Genomic DNA, 18,743 nt, shown 5'->3' on the forward strand with positions numbered 1-18,743 from the left:
TCTCCTCTTCAGTTTCTCCATCCTCACTCCTCTTACCTTTGGGATGTAAGGCTTACAAAGAAATATGTGTCCTTTGATGCATCAGCTCATGTCTCATTAAGAGTCCACTTCAAAATCTGACTCTCACCGCTCTGAAGAATTCATCCCGCAACCAAAAAGTCGTGTTTGTGATACCTGAAAAGGAACAGATTAATAGATATATATTGTATTGTTACGCTCATTCCTCGCTCACTCCCTGGTCAGTTTGTAATAAGGAGTCTCTTGACAGCCAGGAACTCAGTTGGTTGCCATGGAAGCAGCCGGCCCCTCCTCCTCCTCCTCTTCCTTCTCCTCGAGTGTCTGAATGAGGCCGGAGGTGACATCGGAGGCCTTCCGCTCTGTGATTGGCTCTGCCGGCGGTTGCCCCGGACTACTGCCTCCCGAGGCATCCCCTTGTTGTGTGGGTGGAGTCAACATTACTGACTCTGGCTCCATGCACAGTGTCACCTCGTCCTCCTGGTTAGGACAGACGGAGCCAAACACACAGCAGGTTCAGTCAACTTAGGTCACATACAGAAGCAGTTTAGCTATAGCTTTGCACCATAAATGACTAGTTAACCATCTAAATATAAGAGTGGTCTGTACTGATGGCTTTGCAGGTTTATATTCAATCAACCAAAAGTCTTAAATTGTTTACATCACTGCCAACTGTCCGTAAGTTTATCGGCTGATTTATCTTCCAGGAAGCCAAAACAATTCAAGCTTTCTTGAGACGTTTGTTTCTTTTTTGTTCTGTTTTATTGATTAAATCTATGGTGATGCAGTTGTGAATAGGGACAGTTTCTTCTTTTGTGATACTTTTGGAAAACCATGTAAGCTGAGTAGCCTTAATACAAGAATTTCTTGTCAAACTACTGTTTCCAAGGTCAAGACCGAACTTACATGTTGAGTTTCTTTCTTGTCGGTGTGTTCAGGAAGCTTCAAAATCCAAGATTTCAGAGTCAGCTGCTGAAAAGCTTTGCATTCATGGGCTATGTCTTTGGGAAATTAAATGCAGCAACATGGTCATCATGAAGAGGATATACAAAATTGGTAGTTTTGTGCATTAAAGGGGTACTTTAGCGAGTTAGTATTGCATTTCCATAAATTTGAGGGACTCACATGAAATAGATCAGAAAGAGAAAGATCACAAATGAAGCAGCAGAGGCCAAAATATCGTGATTTTTAGTTTCTAGTATGAGTCAAGCTCCAAAAACCTTGGATCCTACAGTTCCGATAATGCACCTCATAAGCACCTTTCATTAGATCGCCCCTGCATATAAATGCCCTCTTCTTTAAAAAACCAACCACCTCCAGTATCTAATACAGGCTTTCTGTTTAAATTTTTTCAGTCATATGGTCAAGCCAGGGATTTTTTTTTTGTTGTAATTTTAAAAAACTGCCTCCAAAGCCAAAAAAAACAAACACATTATACAACTGTTTTCAGAGGCTGAGTTGGTGGAAATTGGTGAACTGTCCCTTTTAAAAGGTTGCTGTTCAGAAGCCATTACTCCACTTTATCCAAATGGTAAAGGTGACTGTTCACGGCAATTTAATATCTTTCTACTGCTGCAACTAATGATTATTTTCATTATTGATTAATGTTGTATTTTCCCAGATTACTTGATTAATTGTTTATCCTATTAAATGTGTGAAAAACACCCATCACATTTTCTCATGGACCAAGGAAATGTCATCAAATGACTTGTTTTTGTCCAGCCAGCAGATATTCACTTTATAACAATATAAATCAAAGGAGAGCTGCAAATCCTTACATTTGAGGCGGTGGAAACCGAGAATCTTTGGATTTTTGCTTGATAAATGACTTAAAGGGTCATCAAAAATATTGATTCATTTTGGGTTGATGCATCGATGAATCATTGCAGCAGTAGTTCTTACCACACTGGCATGAACTGAAACCAACCCATACCCATGTCTAGATGATTGAAAATCAATCTTTAAAACCTGGAATAATTTGGAAAATAAGTGTATGATGAAGGCAAATGATACATGATTTGTAGTTAACGGAATAAAACCAGTAGTATGGTCTTTTACAGTGTTTGATCAGCACTTCACAGATCGAATATTAATCATGAAGGTGTAATCTAAAGTAATCAAATCCCCATGTTCACCTCACCTTGACCTCGTCCTCCTCCTCCTCTTGCTGCTCCAGTAGTGGGGAGTGCTCTGTTCCCACCATGTCATCTCCAGAGGGGACACAGAGGCTCGGCTCCACCACCGCCGCCACACCTATGTAGCCTCCGGCCTCCGCCTGATAGGCCTCCATCTGCCCTGTGTTCCACAGATCGACTAACGGAGGGTGAACGGTATGGACTAGACTGTGGATGGTGCTGTTGGGCGTCACTTGCAAAGAGTGGTTGGCGCTGTGCAGCCTGTGCTCCAGAGACTAGAAACACAGGGACGAGACAGCGATCAGAGAAAGTGAAGAGTGAGGAAGAAAATGTAGAGCTGGGATCTGTTGCTTGTTTGCAGCCAGTTCTCCAGCTCGAGTCTATCTTCCATGACACCCTGCCATGTCAGCGGTGACACGATGTCTAGCATTTGTCAAAATTTACAAGGCTCGGTGTTAGCAGCCAAGAAAATACTTTAGCAAGCCAATCCAGTGAACGGTTAACAGTGTAGCACTTGTTGATTAAACAGTGATCAACGCTGCTTTTTTTGAATGTGAGTAAAACACTCGCTCAGTCAACACAATCAATGCTCCATTTACATTATGTCGTTATTTTAACTTAATTTTATTTATATGTTGGTTGTTGAAGAATTCGATTCTTTACTGTTGAAAACATTTACATTCTTGCATGTTTTATAGGCACTTAACTTACTAAAAGATTCTTTAGGTTACGCATTAATTTTGAATTAATCAAGTGCAAGATTACTGTTAAAACACACTTTTCCCTGTAATTAGTAACAAATTATACAGTCCTTTATAGAAACCTTACTATGAATTTACAGTTAAATATCAGTTCCCTTCTAGGAAATTGTAATAACCTTCTGTAAAACATGAAAAACATGTTCAAAGTTGTGACTTATAAGTTTATCTTATTGATTTTGAAAAGTTTTCATAAATCGAGGAGTTACAGGGATATCTGAAGGCACAACCTGTCTCTGCCCTGAGCTTTAGAAATGTCGTGCCCTCCTGATCCTCAGCGACTGCTCCGCTGCTCAAAGGTTTATTCGTTGTTGGAGCGGCTTAGAGCAACAGTAAATCTGCAGCATCTCACTGTGGTTTAACCCATGCATTCAGTCACACGCACAGATCTGAGACTCCACCTGTTGTTGCTGATACTGCAGGAGCTGCTGTTGCTGGTAGTGCTGGATCTGTTGGATCTGCTGCAGCTGCTGTAGTTGACTCTGCTGCTGGAGATTGAACTGCTGCTGCTGTTGCTGCGACATGAAGTGAGCTGCCGCCTGCCCGTCGTACCCGTCGGTCCCCATAACGTAGGAGCCGGCGGGAGGAGATGCCACACCAGAGGGATCGCTGTTGATCGGATCCCAGGCATCAGAGGAGGAGAGGCAGTAGTGGCCCTGGGAGACGTATGTGTGAGGCCAAACCTCTGCTGACGAGTGGTGTAATATTTGATCTGAAAAAAATGAAAAATGCCACAGTTGCTATTATTGCTCTTCAGACTGGTAGAAGACTGATGGAAAACGGGAAGACAGTATGGCAGAGTTATGATCAAGTTTCAGGGCCAAAAAAGCACAATAGATTAAATCATCTTGATATAATGGCAAGAAACATAAAACCAGAGAAATCCTGATACTATGCTGCTGTTGTTTGGTTTTAATTCAGACCTTTATGGAACAAAATCACAAACAGATTATAGTTGGTCAGATAAAACATCAGAATTTTATAGGTTGAAATATCCAGCCTCTAATGACCAGTAATTTTAGCCTGTAACAATACTAACATCATTTTTAAGGTTTAAAGAGTAAATCATACGTTAAATTGTACTTGGATAATTTGGTCGTCATACAGTTAAGAGACTTTGAGCAGGGCAGACTAATGGAGTTTGAATTTTGGCTTTGATTTGCTTGACTGGGATCTAGATCCAAAAACCAATCAGAAAAATCTGTGCATTGGCTGAATAAGTGTTATGGCAGAGACTCTCTGGCACACCTTGCACTGGTGATTCACCACTTGTGTCAAACTGTATAACGCAGACAGCGCTTTGATTTTGTGCAGTTTATCCTTCCCTCAAGAGAAGGGTATAAATTGGGCCCAAGAGTAAACACGCACACACATTCTTGACCTGTGCTAAAAGTTTATTTGCTTAAAAATAATGAGATAATTTGATGCAAATGCATTAATGAAGTGTTGCAACCTTAAGGAGGTTTATCTTACAGCAACAAAGAACTCATTATAATTGTCAGCACCTCGAACTTCATGAGGAGAAAATGGTTGCATGGAGAATACATCGCTGTGGACTAAAAATGTCCGAAATCACTACGTAAAGAGATGCTGGGGGTGGGTTTACCTTCCGACGTTTCCTGCTGGAAAATGTGAAATTAATAATGAGGGAACCCTCCAGCATGGAGAGAGGAGATGGAACAGTATGTTCTCATTACTAAGCAACGTGACACATGCTATACTGCAAGCTGCCTGTCTGCGCCTACACAAACAAAAACAACATTTAACACAGCTGTTTTAAAGCTCGCTGGCGGCATTCCAGTATTATTACTCTTTATAACATACATTAAATTTATATAATTGTATTATTTCATTGAATACTAAATATAGTGTGTGCCATTAGCCCAAAGTAACTAAGTACTTTTACTACACTTGTACTTTACATGAGTATTTCCATTTTATGCTGCTTTATATTTCTACTCCACTGCCTTTCAGAGGAAAATATTGTAATTTTAACTCCTGATCAGGTTGTTAAATATGACACGCTGTTTTAGATTTGACTACCCAATAGTAGATAAAGTGGTAAAAATTAATTTTACTTAGACCAGCTACAACATAAAAACCGGCATTCTCAGTAATTCATCAGTAATAATAATTCAGTAATTTAACGTAACACTGACAGGGGTTTTTTTGTGTTTTGACACTTTAAATAGATTTTTTTGGTAATGTTACTCGGCTACTGTATGTTTACTTGAGTAAAATTTTCAATGCAAAACTTTGTAGTGAACATTTCTACAGTGTCATATTGCTACAATTACGTAATTAAAAGCTCTTAATACTTCTTCCAACACTGCTGCATGACATATTTCCTTATAGTAGTTGTCAGTTTATTTTGAAGTACCTACCATATGACCACATAGTTACCATGTGTAATGATTATAAGATTCTGAAACATGAGCTACTTTGAGTTTAAGTTGCAGTCATATTTGAAGTCCTTTACCTCGACTCGTGATGCTCTCCTGGTTGACGTCGCTCAGATGAGCCACACTGCCCTGGTTTGAGCCCGACCGCGGGCTCTCTCCATCCATCGATGACCAGGCTAGAAGTGTTGCCTCTGAGATCGCAAACTGCTGTAGGATACCTTAGGTCAGAATTCAGGGGACAAGTCAGGATCATCATGAGGAACTGCATCCTGTTTAATTGGCTGAATAAATGGCGTGAATCCCACAAAGTGAGTTGATGAGCACAGAATTCTGCTGTTGACAGTTGACAGGCTCTGTGGAGTGCCTACGCTCATGGCTCTCTGGTTGTGTGTGTGTGTGTGTGTGTGTGTGTGTGTGTGTGTGTGTGTGTGGGGGGAGTGTGTGTTTCTGAACCTGCAGCAAATCGGGCCTCTTTTTCTCCGTCGCTGAGGTCACTGTAGGCATCGTTTTCCAGCCGCCGTTCCTTTTCCCGCTCCTGGGTGGAGATGCGGGACTGGGGGATGCCCCCTGCACCCACCGTCTGCATGCCCCAGTTTTGCCATTCGATCATGTGAGCGACGCGACCCTGAGCCATGGCCGTGGGCTTGGTCACTCTTTCCTTCATGGAACGCGTCACCCCTGGTAGTAAGAAAAAGACATGGGACAGGGGAGGCAGCAGAGGGAGGAAGTGACAGGCAAATTATGGGAGAATGGAACGTATGGCAAGGGGAGGGATTTCAATAAAGGAGATGAAAGATTAGAGGTTGATACAAGGGTAATTAGATGAGTTGATGAAAACAGAATTTTGAGGGAAGATGGGGAAGAGATTGAAGGAGAGGGTTTATTGTTTGGAGATTAAGTGGTGCGGAAAGAGGATGGAGGAAGAGAAAGAAAAGGGAGGGACAGAAATAAGAGAGTAATATTATTGTCAAGTGTCTATTATGTTTTGGTCATGGGAGCTGTGATGGTCAATGAAAATATGGATATCCAGTAGGATTGGACTGATAAACCAGTTCAGCAGGTGGGATTATGTAACAGGCAATCAGTGTTGACGTCCTATGATGCAGCTCATCTCATTGCGTTGTTATTGTATTATTAACCATTGCCATAGTGGATCAGATTCCACACAAGTATGTATGAATGTGTATGATAATATTACAGTGTTATAAGCAATATCGCCTTTTTATTTTTGCCTTTTATCTCTCCCATTTAGTAAATTTGGTTTTGATATTAAGAATAAAATTCGGGGTGAAACACTGATTGTTTATTCAGTTTGTTCAGTGAATAACTGAAAACTTCTGGGATGTGACAGGCACATAAATTATCAATTTTATTATTGAATATTTGCATGAAATATTCTCTATTAGTAACCTCAAATAAATAAAGCCCGTGTAAATTTAAAAAAAAAACATTATCAGCTGAATCCTACTATTCAAATGCCTGTATTTTAATGAGGGTCTTCATGAACATGGATTACGAGAATAGTTAAATGACAGGGGTTGTGGAGGTGACATTCATGTGTTTAATGAGACAAAGCCATCGCCTGCTCACACTTCATGCTAGAGAGGGGGCAATGGACGTGTCCTGTCTGACAAAGGTGCATCATGGGATGGAATAGGTTAATTGGGGTGAGGCGGCTGTGTGGCATGAGTAATGAGAGGTTGCTTTGTTGACATGATAGCTTTCACACCTCTGCTAAGCTGCGCTGCATAAGCAGAAAACTGCTCTCTTTCTCCTCCTCGTCTTTCTGAGAACTTCACTCATGCAAACACTGCAGAACACTTTTTTTTTTTTTTTTAAAGTAAGAAATTCCTTTTCTGCCACCAAGCAAATACCAGCTGATATCTGCATAATGACTGTGCTCCATATTTCACGTGACCAACATATGATGACACTGACTGTGCAGCCCTGGTTCTGTGACTCTCTCTGATGTTGGCGCATGGAGATGAGATTTATGAATAAATTATAGGAATGAATTATAGGACAAATCAGTACCACACCATACAGTGCAGCAGCTACATGTCATTGCACTGTACTGCAATACATTTCACTGCCCTCAAGTAAACTGCACTGCACAAAACAACTGAATTAAACCAAAGACACCGCACTAAAAGAAAACACTTCACTACACTGTACTTGACTCAGTTTAACACAGCACTTTACACAGCTCAAAACATCCATACTAATACTTGTTCTGGACTATGGAAGCCCAATTCTGCCAATGTGATGAAAAAAAAAAGATTCTGTGAGTTTTATAATGACAAACTTTCTCAAAATAATGTTTCTCATTATTTTGAGATACTAAGTCATTATTGCAAGCTAAGTACGTCATTATTTTGAGAAAGTTTCTCATTATAATCACTCACAGAATCTTTTTTTTTTCATCGCATTGGCAGAAATGGGCTTGCACACAGGACACTACAATTTCACAACCACTTAACATAAAAAACTACACTCCCCATTAACCACTCACCTTGTCTTAGAGCAACATATTGTATAATGATACATTGTGTGTGTGAGTGTATGTGTGTGTGTTTGTGTGTGTGTGTGTGTGATGTCTTTTTCAGGCTGAATTCATTCCGTCAATGACTCACGAGGAGCCATTGACGAGTGTTATCACAGTGTGGAGAGGAAGTGATACAGGGGAACCCGTCACGGGTACCATGCTGACTCCAGTGCCCACTGAGGACAGAGCCAACATGGGGTCGGTTTACCAGTTACAGCACAGACACACACCTGACACACCTGACAGAGAAGACTTAGCCAGTGCCCCGATGCCATAGGCATTTGAGTTCCTCTTGAGCCTCGGCAGGATTGACGTGGTGTCTTCCATGGACAACTGGAGGGAGAGAAGAGAAAGGAATGGAGGAGGGGGGAAAGCGTGGCGAAAAGGATAGTATGGCAGGAGTGACAGGGCACACAAAGACATCGAGACCGTGTGTGTTAGAGAGGAGTAAGTGGAGAGGAGAAGTGATGGAGATGTTGGGTTAATACAAAAGATAAAATCTGCATTACCCAAATCTTGATTCCAAGTTACTGTGTACTTTTTTTTAAAATTCTGTAGCAATAAGTGATTCTAATTGTGCTCGCTACCCTGCACCACTACGATAAAACCGAAAGAGATCGTCTGTAAAGCCAAGGCGGAGGGAGGCCGTGAGGGGGAAAGAGCTGATTGCTAAAGAGTGAGTTAAATCAAACCAGGAGAAAGAAACAAACATATAGAGAAAGAAACGTAGAAGATGAAGGAATGGTGTCACAACACTTACATTAATTCCTTCCCATGAAAATTCTGAACGTCCATGCTGAGGAAGAGAAATGGGGGGACAGAGGGACAGAGGGACAGAGGGATGGGGAAAGAGTAAGAGAGTGACAGGACGGAGAACATTGACATGCATGGAGGGGGTATTAGTAGACAAAGAGAGGAGGGACGGGGGGGGGGGTTACACATTGGAAATGCAGAGTAAGAGAAAGGAAAGGAAAAAAGAAGAGACAGATACACAGGATTTTCCAGGAATGAGGAAAAGCAAGAGTCAAGGACCAGAATGACACGGAGAAGGGAGGGGATTAAACAGGGATCAGTTTATATTTGCTTAGTTATGTATGGCAGAGTGAATATGCTACAGATGAATGACTCTCCTCTGTGGTTACACATGCTACCAAAAACACTGAAAGCCGGTAGAAAATATTGTGTGTGTGTGTGTGTGTGTGTGTGTGTGTGTGTGTGTGTGTGTGTGTGTGTGTGTGAGAGAGAGAGAGAGAGAGAGAGATGTCAGTGCAGTGTCAAACAGTATCTGATGCTGCAGACAGGCAGGGGACTGAGGCTAACAGGAGGAAGGGGAGTGTGTGTGTTAAATGTTTGTGTGTGTGAAGGCAGATGCTGGGGAAAAAGCAGATAAGCAGCAGCCTGCTTAGCGGCCTGATAGATTGGATCTCTCTATCAGCTGGACTAACATTAACTAGACGGGGGACACTGGTGCGTTAGCGGCTGTGCTGAAATGTTTTCACCGTACTGTTCATATAAACAGACAGTTGAGGCTGAGGAAAAATAATTTAGTAAATAAACATACCTGGAAAAATAACACTTGTCCCCAGCATTTCGTACACGTATTTTCTCCAAACTGTATTTTCACTTTACTCAAATTAGTTTAAAATCTGTCACAAAGGCGCCCACCTCTCTGTATATTCGGATCCCTGCAATGTAAACCACAGTTGTGGAGGAAGTGCTTAGATCCTTTAGTTAAAGGAATAGTTTGACATTTTTTGCTTATTTACTTTCTGATGGGGATGGGATGATAAGATCAATACCACTTTCATGTCTGTACTGTGAATATTAAGCCACAACCAGCAGCTGGTTGGTTTAGCTTAGTGTAAAGACTGGAAGCAGAGGGAAACAGCTCGCCCGGCTCTGTCCAAAAGAGAGAGGACCCACTTACCAGTACTTCTAAAGCTCACTCATTAACACGTTACATCTCCTTGGGTTAATCCTTATAAAAACCTTCTTCCTGGAGTTTGGTCATCACTGTTAGTTTGCCAGGCAACCAGCAGATACCCCAGACAGTTTCTGCAGCCGGCCAAGAAATAGTCTGGCATATAACACCCTCTGACGTTTTTACATTTTTCTTTTCTCGGTTTTTGCACAAAATAAACAAGATGAACCATGTTGATTATTGAGTTTCCGAGGTGCTGGTAGATTAACTATAGTAACTAAAGTAACTATAGTTGTCAAATGAATGTAATTAAAAGTAAAATAGTTCTCTCTGAATTATAGCAGAGAAGAAGTACAAAGGAGCACTACATGTAAAAACATTAGCAAAACTACCTTGAAATTTTACTTAATACTTCCACCAATGGTCAACAGACTGTAAAATGTAAAGAGCAGGTAATTTAATGCTGAATGACATAATGAAGGAGTGAGACTACCAGGGCAGTGTTCATTATCTCCATTAGCTACACGCAGCATGTATCCAGATAGCTCATGTTAATCAATATCAGCCTCTTCCCGTTCTTTTCTTCCCTCCTTCTTTTTCTTGTAATTCTATTCTCTGCTCCCACTTCCTCCCTCTCTGGCTCTCCGCTCATCTCTCCCTCTCACTTTCTTTCTTCCTCTCCCTCCACAGGAGTGGGTGTGATGAGAAACTCAACACACTTGGGTGGTAGAGCTGGGCCCCTTCAAGCAGCTTTTCCTATATTGCTTCCAATAGCCCGCACAATGCTGATGTGTATTTGTGTGGTTGCTATTTTTTTTTTTTTCTCTTCGTAGGACCAAAGGGCATTCTGGGGTGCGACGCATAAATAAATTATGTAATCGGTCCACAGTGTGGAAAAGTAGAGTTCTCAACTTTTTAGTCCAAAATGGTTCCCTATCCTGTGTCCTGTCTCAGAGGGATCCGTTTTAGAGCATGGGATCAGTATAGCAGCAGGAGAGAGGAGAGGGAAGGAGAAGAGAGGAGGATATACAGTAGTGATGGTGTGTAAGAAGTTGGAGAAAGAGGGGGTGATGCCTCTGCTGTTTGGCTTTGAACCAGGACTGAGCAGTTACTATGCAGGATGGACATCAAGCAACAGAAGTTATAGCAACAGCAATGAGTCAACCAAACCAGCAACAGTTCAGTCTTCCAGCTACGCCACCCCATCATGAGCGCCGTGGTGTAGTGGAAGGCGAGCAGCTGACACCGACGAGATGTGTGCTACTTCACCAATCCACTAGCATAAGCACCTGGAGTTACAGAGAGCTAGTGGGGTGAGCTGCTTATGAAAAGCTCATCATGTAGCTCTCTGTGAAACCTGCCTGTGTTTTCAATCAGCAGCCATGTTGGTTCCTCAGGTGGCAACAGTCCACTATCAGAGAAAGTCAACAGGAGTGTTGAGCCAAAGGGATCGCTGTGGACTTACCTGCTCCCCATCCTTCTGGACTGGCACGCCATCTGCCGCTGAGGGCAGGGTAAAGGAAGGGATAGAGAGAGACAAACAGAGAGAGAGAAGAAATATCAGTTTTTATTCTTTCTATTTAACTCAATTAAGTGATGAAAAACAAATCTCGAACCAAGTCACCAAGCCTTGCTTCACGAAAAAAGCTATTTTCTCTAATGTTCAGCCTTTATTCCTCTGTGGGTGAATTTCTGATATTTCTTCCTGTTCTAATTTCCTCCGCCACGTTTTCCCACACTGTCCCTACATTCACATTTCTTTTTTTCTCTTAATTTTTTAATTTTTTTATATACTCCCCCCAAAAAGAAAAGCAAATATACATACTATACCCAAAGTATCTCTCCCCTTTACGATAATTCATTTCTCGGGTGTGATAATAATAATTAAAGATAAAAATAGCAACAACAATAAACACAACAAATAATACTTTACTTCAGTTCTTTTTTCAACACACCCTCTCAGTAACTGGATTAGTTTCTTCCATGAAATCTTGCAGGTTGTCCAAAACTTATTTAAATTCATTAGGGGTTTTCCTAAAATTACTCCTTTTTCTTTCATTAGTAACACAGGGTAACAATTCATTAAACCACACTGAAACAGAGAGGAGGTTACTTCCCATCACAGTGCTATACATTTATTGGTTGCTGTTTTGATGGTTGTGTTCTGATTTATTTACATTTACACCATTCATTCACACTAACCAAGGAGCATTTCCTGAAACAGAACCCCTGTGGCGGCAGGAGATGTCACAGTTAAACTGTTAAAAATCACTGTTGAAAAATAAATAACTAACCCTTTTATGATGCAAAAATGCGATGGTAAAGGTTTGGTTAGGTTTAGGGAAAGATCATGGTTTGGGTTAAAATAAGGACTTTGATGAGGTTAGAGGACTTTCGTCGTCATGGTTATAGTAATAAACACGTGATTAAGGTTATATATAGGTTAAAAGAAAAAAAACATGTTAAAGTCCAATGTTTTGTCGACCAACCCGTCCGCCTTGACCTCCTCCCTACGCAGACTTTGTTGCTCTGTAACAACGTCACCTGACCTCCTCTTTTCCTCCCATCATAATTACTACGGCCGATTGAGGGCTTTGTCACCTGAACGTAAATGTGTAATTTTGGGGCTTTCGCTGAAAAGACTGATGCTGTCTCATACGACCACTAAATGTCACCTAACAATAAAACGTAACTGTGGGTCGTAATATGCTGCTTGCACAAACAACCTACGGGGTCATTTTTTAAGGGAGGACAGTCTCACTATTTTTCAACTCCCCACTTCTCCACCATCACTGTGACCTCTAGGATGTCCAGGAGATTTAACTGAGAGTTTCAATTAAAGACCTGCAGCCTTTACTCCACCATCACCTCCAATGTCTAGACTCCAGGGCATCCCGTGTATGAGTCTATGCTTTCTGAGGTCTAATCTAGTCTTTTTATCCTTATTCAACTTTCTCTACATGAAAGTGACACCTGCACAGTGCTTAATAATGCACTATTCAAACTAAGTGGATGATCATACACAAAACCATTCATCCAGTCATCTGAAATACATACTCTCTGCTGGATAAATGAATGCTATTATCCCTCCTCTTTCTTGCTTGTCCAAATCCTAATTAAAATATTGGTTTAATTAGAAAGACTGTACTGGTAATGGAGTTTAAACACAGTTTCGGTCTCTAGGTGGCCGCTCTCTGTATCAGAGGGTCTCTGCTCTGTGTGGGAAAATCTCTGAGGGCCTCACTCCTGTCTCAGCACTCTGTGTGTCTGTGTAAGAGTGTGTGTGTGTGTGTGTTGCTGAGCCAATCACATTTTTCACAGCTGCATTTGGCAATCATGAATGATTCCTCTGGAGCTCTGAGAAACACAGAGAGTTGTTGGCTGTGTGGATGTCCAGTGATGCCTCTGACCCACTGACCCAGTGATTCAAAAACATCAGCTCGACTCCGTCTCTGTTGGGCTCTCAGATATTACCCTTCCCCCTGAACTTCATCCAGTCGCATCAGATACCGCAAGGGCAGGAGACAAGGGACAGATTTCATTCCAGAAACTGACCCTATTTACTTGCACATGGAAGGGTGTGCCATCTACAAATCAGGGCCACCTTGCTTAATTTGTACAGTAAATATAGTATACACACCCCGGATGTCCTAATTTCAGCTTTCTTCATTTGCAAAGATTGTTAGAGAATCATTATATATCATTAGTTTGTGATCCTTAATGCATTTTTCCCGATTAAGCATTTTATTTCCCGTTTTGTTTGACCCAATTTCATTTAACCCACTTTGTGTATTTCTACAATAGTTAGCGTCCCCTGTGTTTCTCTAGATACCTCCGGACATTACCACAGAGGGTACATGAAGTTACTGTATGTATAAATAGCTGCTCGGTTGTACATTGCCAGGGTAAATTTACCTTAAAGGGACCCTCCACTGATTTTATGTCTCAGAGTCAATCTATTAGTCATGGGAAGTGCTACAAAAACAGATGTATAATGTCCTCTGTAGCTGAGGAGGTTTGACTTCAACCTGGTTTTACAGTAAAAATCTTTAACACAAAACTTGTCTTACAAAATGGGGGTGTGGAGTTTGAAGACATGTCCATTTACGAGAAAAGTTATGAACGCTCTTGCGAAAGATGCTAGAGTTTTTTTGGAGCTTGACCTGTACTTGGGAGTAACAGTCGAGTTATCTCTCTTTTTTATGTCTCTCACAAGTCTGCCAATTTTATGGAAGCGTACTATTAAGTTGCTGGAGAGCCACTTTGATATTAAATATATGTTGGACAAGTTAACTGAAACTGGTAAAATGACAACTGAATCTTCAAAATCTGTTATCGACCGACTGTTGTAAAATGGTGAGACATACAGGGCTTTGCTCATTGATGTTAAGGTTCTGACACTAAAATGTAACATTAATGTTTAGATTGAAAATATTTCTTCATTTGAAACTTGAAACTTGAAATCAAAGCTTTTTCGGAAATATAATGTACTTCTAGTAATTTAAATATGCTACTCAATGGCAAAAATATCCCAATAAATGTTGTCTGCACAGCCAATTGTTGTTTTGACAGTCTAAATGCTTTAAAGGTGTTTAAGGGCACTAACAGCAGCTGTTGACGGTCCTCCCTGTTCCGCTGCAAATCCACCTTTTTTCTATGAAAGTGTTAGAAACTGTGCAAGTGCGAACAAGTCGTTCCAGGAAAAGAAAATACATCAGCTGATGGGCACCGCCAGCTGTAGGGGTAAAGACACTAGAAGACACTACTTTGCATCAGGGTTTGCCATTTTCAGAGGGGACGGACATATTAAATTCAAGCACCATTTACACTATTAGAAATGAACTCTGTGTGACCTCAGAAGGATTAGTCAAGCGTGTTTGATTTTTGGCACTGTGGAGTGCGGTGTGAGATGATTCCTTATTGGCTGATATCAGTTAGACAGAGAGATGTCTCATTTTCTGCCTGGGCGGGAGAGACTGTCCCAGATTTCTTCCTCGTGTTGGTTAAAAATATGCCCCGCAAACACAAACTATACATGAACATATCAGCACACCCACATCCATCAGGCCTATGGCAACATACAGTATAATGCATAGGGACAAACACAATGCCACTCCCTCTCTTCCTCTGTTTCTCTCCCCTCGCTTTCACTTTCTCAGTCTCTCCCCTCGCCATCCCTCAGCCTCGTTTGGCCAATTAGTAGATTAGCAGTCACTCTCCTCCCACATGAATCACAATATGGCTCAAGAGTTCTCTGGACTGCAGCAGTACAAACTACCATTGGGAAGCCCTCCAGCCTTCGAACAGCAATGGACACAAAGAAACATTAAGTACAGAGTGTGTAACTATTTAGCTGTATGTATAATATCTACTGTCTGAGAGCCTCATATGAGATTACATCAAAGCTTGAATATCTATATCATGCTGTTATTAGCCAGAGATGTTTATAGCTCTCAGAATATCTCTATAGATGATGGGTCAGAAGTCATTACCCAGGAACTCAGTTGCTTCTGAAGCCATGGCACACTCAGTATTTCTGCGCTCGGGTAGGTGATGCTCTTGGGCTCTCAGAAGCACAGTAAGCAAATGTGTAATTCTGCTCCTGAGAAGGCAAGCAGGATCCCTCCTTGAGGAGAAAGCAACAACAACAGAACACATGACCAGAGCTCTGAGCCAGCTTTTCTTCCCCTGGCGCTCTCCCTCCTCCCCCGCACACACACAGCGGTGCGGCGCTGGATACCCCCCTGCGGTCATAGGGGAGCCAGGCTTAGCTCAGCCGAGGAGAAGGAGTGAGGAGGAGCGAGGGAGGACAGGGGGATGTAGGAGGAAAAGAGGGAGAGATGCAGCCGTGCGTAACTAACAGCCAAAGATCTGCAGCGGCTGCACTGTCAAGTCCAGCTCTGACTGTAGTGGCTTGATGGCTCCCGCTGAAGTGGGAAGCATTTGAGTGTCATCTGTCTTTTTTACTTCCATTGCCCTCCGGCAGTAACGGCGAGGAACCAGGGGGCTTGGTGCTTGTTTACCACAACAGCTGCAGTAAAGCTGGTTGCCACGATGGGGTACCGGCTTGGAGAGCAGCCCTCTTACAGGGATATGAGCAGATGCTGGCTGACTGAGCTCCAGAGTTCAGCAAGAACACAGCTGAGAACCAGAGCCTAGATGGTTGGGAGAGTTTGGTAGGGGAAATAGAGTTCAGTGTGACTCAGGACATAATCCACACACATGCAGGGGTTCTGATATACACTTACGGAGACACTAAAGCCCAGCATGAGTTACTGCCATTAACCTGGTGACATGGCATGCCCAATCTACATGCCCCTGTCATTTTCAGGCCTGACACGCCTCATTAATCTGTTTAGGCATGAGTGTGGCTGCCATCCTGTGCGGGTCTTTATCGCCGATACAGCAGTCATCAGTGCCCTGATTGAGGTAACTAAAAACCTACAGCATGTAGTATCTTGTCACAGGCTGCTGCAGCTCCAGCAACATAAACCTGATCACTCCCATAAACAACCTAATGGCCTGCTAAATATATAATGAACATTTAGACCTGAAATGGGAAAAATGCGGTTATCCTGTTATCCTTCCATTCTGTTAAGATGAAGTGAAGAAATCCTGCAGAGACGGAGGAAACAACCAGTAAAGTGTGCGGAAGATAGCATTTTGTTTGCAGGAAATCTTTATTTCCTTGCTCTTTGATATTCAAAGGAGACTTCTTGTCTTTGAACATGGCCTTTTTTTTATCAGCATGAAGTGGTTACTAGCTTCAGATAACACTGAGACAATCAGCACTACTCTCACACTAACGCTGAGCACATCTACAAATGCTCATAAATTCTCACACACACACACACACACACATTCTTACATACCAACATACACACAGAGATCAAATTGTAGAGATGAAATTCTATCTTTTACAGCATTATGTTTCAATTTCACAACTCACTCCGTGTCTGAGTCACATTGTTTACTGAAATGTCTGCCATCATGTGCCCACACACAGGCCTTGTTTTTCTGATTTGTCACATACACATACAGGCTTAAAATTATATGCACAAGGACATGCACACATACACAACCATTTACATTTGAATCAGTTCACTGCCCATAATGACCCAAGGCTTTTACCTGGCATCCAGGACAAGGCAAAGCATAACAGCACACATTAGAAAATATGACACAGAGGCACTCACACACATAAATCTGTAGGCAAAGACCCTATGGTATACAGTATATGCTACACTGGAGTCCTTGGATGTATGAGCATATGCAAACATGCCCTGACACATGCTCACACAGGTAAGGGTCATCAGGTCCCATCATATCTCTGAGGTACTACATCACTGAGTCATTCACCTTGAATATGTTCATGTGCACAAGGCTTTTCCAACCTGGAAAAGGAGCCGGCCAATCAGTTTCCACCTCAGTCTGCCAGATTTGCCAGTTTACAAGCAGACTGCGAACCGGCAAATTCAGGACATGGTAGCAATTCTTGACTGAATGTGTGCAAAGGCATGGTGCAGCGTGGGTGTTGGTTTTTTTAATTTTATGGCAGGGAATCCCCCTCTGTAATGCAATAGTGGAAACATAGTGATGGGACAAAGTGTTGAGGCAACAGTGGTGCATATACTACTGTATATTCACACCCACACATGGGCCTACATGCACATAAATATAGCAGCTGGAGCACAATCATATGAGAGGTGGATGTAAACTGGAGGTCATTGGCAGGAGGAAGCATAAACCCAAATGTAGACATGTGAACATACAGACACACATACATAAACACAGACACAAGTGATCAGTATTGTGTAAAGTCGCTCTATATCAGCAATACTATACCCAAACTTTGGTACCAACACCAAATGGATAGTTTTTTCAGAATCTTGCCACAAATATTTTTCCACAAACCCCTTTAAAAAAGAGGTTAATATTCAGTTAATATTTAACAATGCTAAATATTTTCTAAATATAGAATTAATATAAGAATTTTCCAATCAATTAAGCATGCATGGTCTATATACGACACACAAGCCCAGTCACAGAGAAAAGATACTGTTTGTCGTTATTTTGTGCATCTCCCATCGATTGCATCTCAAGGCCTTCGCTCTCTGAAGGGGTGATGGATGCAGAATTCTCATCTCCTTTGCATCTCCGTCTGTCTTCTCCTGAACCACTAACAGCGGTGGTGGCGGGCTAAACCAGATGTTAAAGGGGTTGGGGTCAGTGTGTTTCCTATTCTGTCAGTTTAAAACATAACCCAAAATAACCATAAAAGTACAATGTACCTACTGCCAGGATAAGGAATTTATTTTCAATCAATTCTTGGTAGATTTAATCTTTTACTCGCAAAAAGAAATAGTTTTAAACTCCAAACAAACCGCGTTCTGCACTGCTGAAGATGACAGTGAACTAAACCCAACACTGGTATTTATGTCAGCTCTCGTTTTCCAGCTGGGTGTGAATTAACATCTTGCATGTGTCTGCAACATTTTTCGTGATCTTGAGTTTCTGGCCCAGAATTTATGATGTTTAGGGCTTTCTCCTTAAATAAATTTAAACCACTGTGTAGACCTCTAATAACAAGTGATATTAATGTGAAGAAAGATGGGTGACGCATTGTCCTTACAGGGGATAATAAAGGTTTCTATAAATACTTCTACTACTACAAAGATGCCACTATAGTTTAATCAGCGTCACATTACCTATGACATCCAAAACACAGTAAAATGTTCACTTTCCTGCAGGACACCATGCAGTATGTCAACCAACCCATCAGGGCTACTCCCGTGCAGAAACAGATCCAGTCCTGCTGCCTGCTGCTTCTCCTGTTGATCTCTGCTTGGCAGCTTGGACTGCAGTTGAGAAGGCCGATCAATAGCACACACTAAAGCCTTTCTCACCCAGGATAAACACAACCACGCCTCTAGACCAGCAGTACTGATGCTGATTCTGTCGCTTACA

At 41.8% G+C, this 18,743-nt stretch overlaps 1 protein-coding gene across 1 annotated transcript; it reads right to left on the bottom strand.

The window, feature by feature from the left end:
* Window positions 1–276: 276 nt before the first annotated feature.
* On the bottom strand, window positions 277–15,749 carry fam131bb (family with sequence similarity 131 member Bb). The gene is made up of 8 exons (XM_040117403.1): window positions 15,638–15,749; window positions 11,242–11,279; window positions 8,086–8,188; window positions 5,764–5,988; window positions 5,388–5,528; window positions 3,310–3,620; window positions 2,156–2,425; window positions 277–495 (listed from the first exon to the last, which is right to left on the bottom strand). The coding sequence occupies exons 1-8, from the start codon at window positions 15,747–15,749 to the stop codon at window positions 277–279; spliced, it is 1,419 nt and encodes a 472-aa protein (XP_039973337.1).
* Between the last annotated feature and the right edge of the window lie 2,994 nt (window positions 15,750–18,743).

The sequence above is a fragment of the Xiphias gladius genome, chromosome 22 (assembly GCF_016859285.1).
Source record: "Xiphias gladius isolate SHS-SW01 ecotype Sanya breed wild chromosome 22, ASM1685928v1, whole genome shotgun sequence".
NCBI lineage: Eukaryota > Metazoa > Chordata > Actinopteri > Istiophoriformes > Xiphiidae > Xiphias > Xiphias gladius.

Excerpts from the sequence above, each read along its gene's own strand:
- fam131bb (XM_040117403.1), bottom strand. The coding sequence starts at position 15,749 with ATGGAAGTAAAAAAGACAGATGACACTCAAATGCTTCCCACTTCAGCG. Across the intron at positions 8,189-11,241 it reads TCCAGAAGGATGGGGAGCAG|TTGTCCATGGAAGACACCAC; the intron begins GTAAGTCCACAG and ends CTCTCCCTCCAG. Across the intron at positions 5,529-5,763 it reads AGAGGCCCGATTTGCTGCAG|GTATCCTACAGCAGTTTGCG; the intron begins GTTCAGAAACAC and ends TTCTGACCTAAG.